We start from the raw sequence: 2983 nt of genomic DNA, 5'->3' as shown, positions 1-2983 counted from the left end.
TCGTGGAGGAGGAAAGCACACCAATTTAGCTGGACACCAGATACACAATGCTCTACGACTGAAATTGTATCCAACATGCACTTGCTCTTTTAAAAGTGATGCATAAACTTCCCTGCAACAATGTGGCCAAAGAACTTAATTTTTCAAGAGTTGATCAAGTCTATTCACGCTCCCTTTCCTCCTCTCTTTGTATCATACTGATTGTAGTAGTTCTCGTCCCCTAACTTATTTTCTCTCTTGGAATTCGTCTGGAATGCATTTGAAACTACATCACCTACCGCTGATAAACCATAAGCCTTTGAATGTCTTTGTCGAGCCAAAGCGATCTCTCTGCATTCTGCTGACTAGTAACTTTGTGCATTGCATCGTTGCCAGAGTTGTGCCAAACACAAGTAAACACCTCAAATTTAGTAGGGTGGACCACTGGATTCCTATGAAGTTAGCCTTGACTTTGATTGTTCCAGTGCCATCTTCGTTTGTGACTGACTCTGTGTAGATCATTGTCGACTAGTGTCGCCTTGTCATGCTTTCCGTAAAATAGATCCCTGACTTCAATTCTTTCATCCACCTCGAACTCTGGAACATATACAATGGTCTTCGTCATATTGGAGCGGTGCTGATAAACAAAAATCACGGGGGCTAGTAGATAATCTTAGAACGATAGAACTTAGAACTAGACTGAAAATGGAGCGACTACCACATTAGCTTCAGATTCCGAGGAATTTGGCATTGCCATGCAAATTAAGTAGACTAGCTTGACACAACATTTTTGATGAGACCCCCTAACTAATTACTATGAAAAATTTCCCTATGTAGACTCAATCGTGTTAATCCTGTCGTCGGCTGAGTTGGACCTAACTTGGATGACGCAATTCTGAAAAAGGAAAGGTGGAGTTGATGGGTAATTATGTTATCGTAATGGAAGATGTTTAGGAATTAATTATTGCTATAATGGGAAATATTTTACGGGAATCTGGGTTGACACCAAAATTATTGTCTAATTATTACAGAAAGGACGCTTAACACGTGTGACTCCCCCCAACCACAAATAGTTGCAGTGTGGTGGAAGAACATCCACAATTGGGACTAACTTGGCGGAAGTTTTATTTACAAACATAAAGGACTGAATTATCAAAGAAAAAATGACTGATGTGACTAGTGACGACGCAACTAAACGAATCCTACTAACTCTTCCTATTCCTACCTATGGTCTCATTTCGAATATCCAATCAATTATGAGTAACATTGTTTGATGTGTGGAAGGGTTTCAGGTGTGCATTGTTCACCCAACCTGGTAGCAATATCCTGTCCAGTTGTGTGAGCTTGAATGCTCCAGAATCTCTTACCTCCACAACAACAAGTGGTCCTAACTAGTACATTTGTAGCTTCCCGAAAAACTTTAAGAACTTGCTATCATATAATAGAACATGCCTGCCTACTGTGAACGATTTCCTCTTGATATGTCAATCATGCCACACCTTTTGCCTTGGCTTCTTGACCATTTGGTGGAAATTTGCAATAAATATTGCCTCATCAAGCTCTGAGATTTTACCTAACCACTTATGAATTGATTACTCCTCTATCATATGAGTGGCTTGGGAAATGAATAGGCTTGGAATAGCGAATTCAGCTGGCACCACAACTTCTCATCCATACACAAGTTGGAAAGGTGTATGCTTGTGTAACCACTTAATAGTTGTGTAGTATGCCCATAGGGTCATTGGCACCCTCTCATCCCAATCATCCTGGTTGGCTGAGCATATATTAGTCAAACCCTTTCTAATATCTTGTTGAAGGCCTCTATGGTACCATTGGCTTGCAGGTGGTATGGACTACTTTTGTGGTGCTGTATCATGAAATTTTGAAGTAAGGAAGAAACTGTCTCATTTATGAAGTGGGTTCCTTGATCACTGGTGAGACTCCTGGGGCACCCAAATCTGGATATGATATTCTCAAATATGAATATGGCAATAGTATCCACAGTACAATCCTTTATAGGTGTTGCTTCACCCATCTGGTGAGGTACTATGTTGCAGTGATTATATACTTGGCATGAGAGTGACACGCCGACAGATTGATAGGCCCTATGAAATTGACCTCCCATTTCTCAAATATTTGCAGTGCACGTACTGGTTGTAATGAGAGTTTGTCTCAGTGTGATGGCCTTCCAACCCTTTGGCAAACATCACATCCTCTGGAATCTTCTTTTGCATCTTTGAAAAATGTCTGCCACCATAGTCCTACCTGTAACACTTTCTTTGCGGTAGCTTTTCCTCCAACGTGGCTGCCCGCGACTCTTGAATGAAATTCCCATAGCACATCGTGTTTCTCATGGTGAAGGAAACATCTACGCAACACGTGATCAAGGCCCAATTTATATAGTTGCCCCACAATTAGTTGATAATCAACTGCTTGGACAACCATATGTCTCCTTTGTGTAGCTGTGTACTCGTCTGGACATTTTCTTGTAGCTAAGAAGGCTACAATATCTTCTAGGTAATCTGTTACTACTTCAATCTGGAACAGATCTGTGTCTGGTAGCTGATTCTTGCCGTGAGAGTGATCAGGTCCCACATTCAATCGACCAAGCTTAACGATTACCTCAAAAGTAAATTCCTGAAATAACAACAACCACCTGCAAATTATTCCTTCAAGCACAGGCTTGTTCACCAAGTATTTCAAAGTGAAATGGTCAGTGAAAAACTTAAATGAGTCCCCCAGCAAATAGTGTTTGAATTTTTGGAGTGAATATACCATCGCTAATGCCTCTCACTCTGTCGTGGTATAATTCTTTTCTACTGTGGATAACTTTATGCTGGAAAAATAAATGGGGTGGTTGAGGCTCCCTTACCTCAGCTGAGCTAGAACGATCCCCAGAGCAATGCCTGATGCATCAATGTGGACATGAAAATGTTTGTTCTAGCTGGGGTAGACTAGAATCAGTGCCCTTACCAACTTTTCTTTTAGTATGTTTAGTGCAGCT

General features: G+C 41.0%; 1 protein-coding gene across 1 annotated transcript; it reads right to left on the bottom strand.

Annotated features, from left to right (window-relative positions):
• Positions 1-2151: 2151 nt before the first annotated feature.
• LOC149165478 (uncharacterized) lies at positions 2152-2757 on the bottom strand. Its single transcript, XM_089429821.1, has one exon. The coding sequence runs from the start codon at positions 2755-2757 to the stop codon at positions 2152-2154; it is 606 nt and encodes a 201-aa protein (XP_089285947.1).
• Between the last annotated feature and the right edge of the window lie 226 nt (positions 2758-2983).

The sequence above is a fragment of the Pinus tabuliformis genome, chromosome 5_1 (genome assembly GCF_031772625.1).
Source record: "Pinus tabuliformis cultivar Carrire ecotype Pingquan chromosome 5_1, CPIR1, whole genome shotgun sequence".
In the NCBI taxonomy this organism is placed as follows: Eukaryota; Viridiplantae; Streptophyta; class Pinopsida; order Pinales; family Pinaceae; genus Pinus; species Pinus tabuliformis.
This window is presented reverse-complemented; position numbering and strand designations above follow the sequence as displayed.

Excerpts from the sequence above, each read along its gene's own strand:
- LOC149165478 (XM_089429821.1), bottom strand. The coding sequence starts at position 2,757 with ATGGTATATTCACTCCAAAAATTCAAACACTATTTGCTGGGGGACTCA.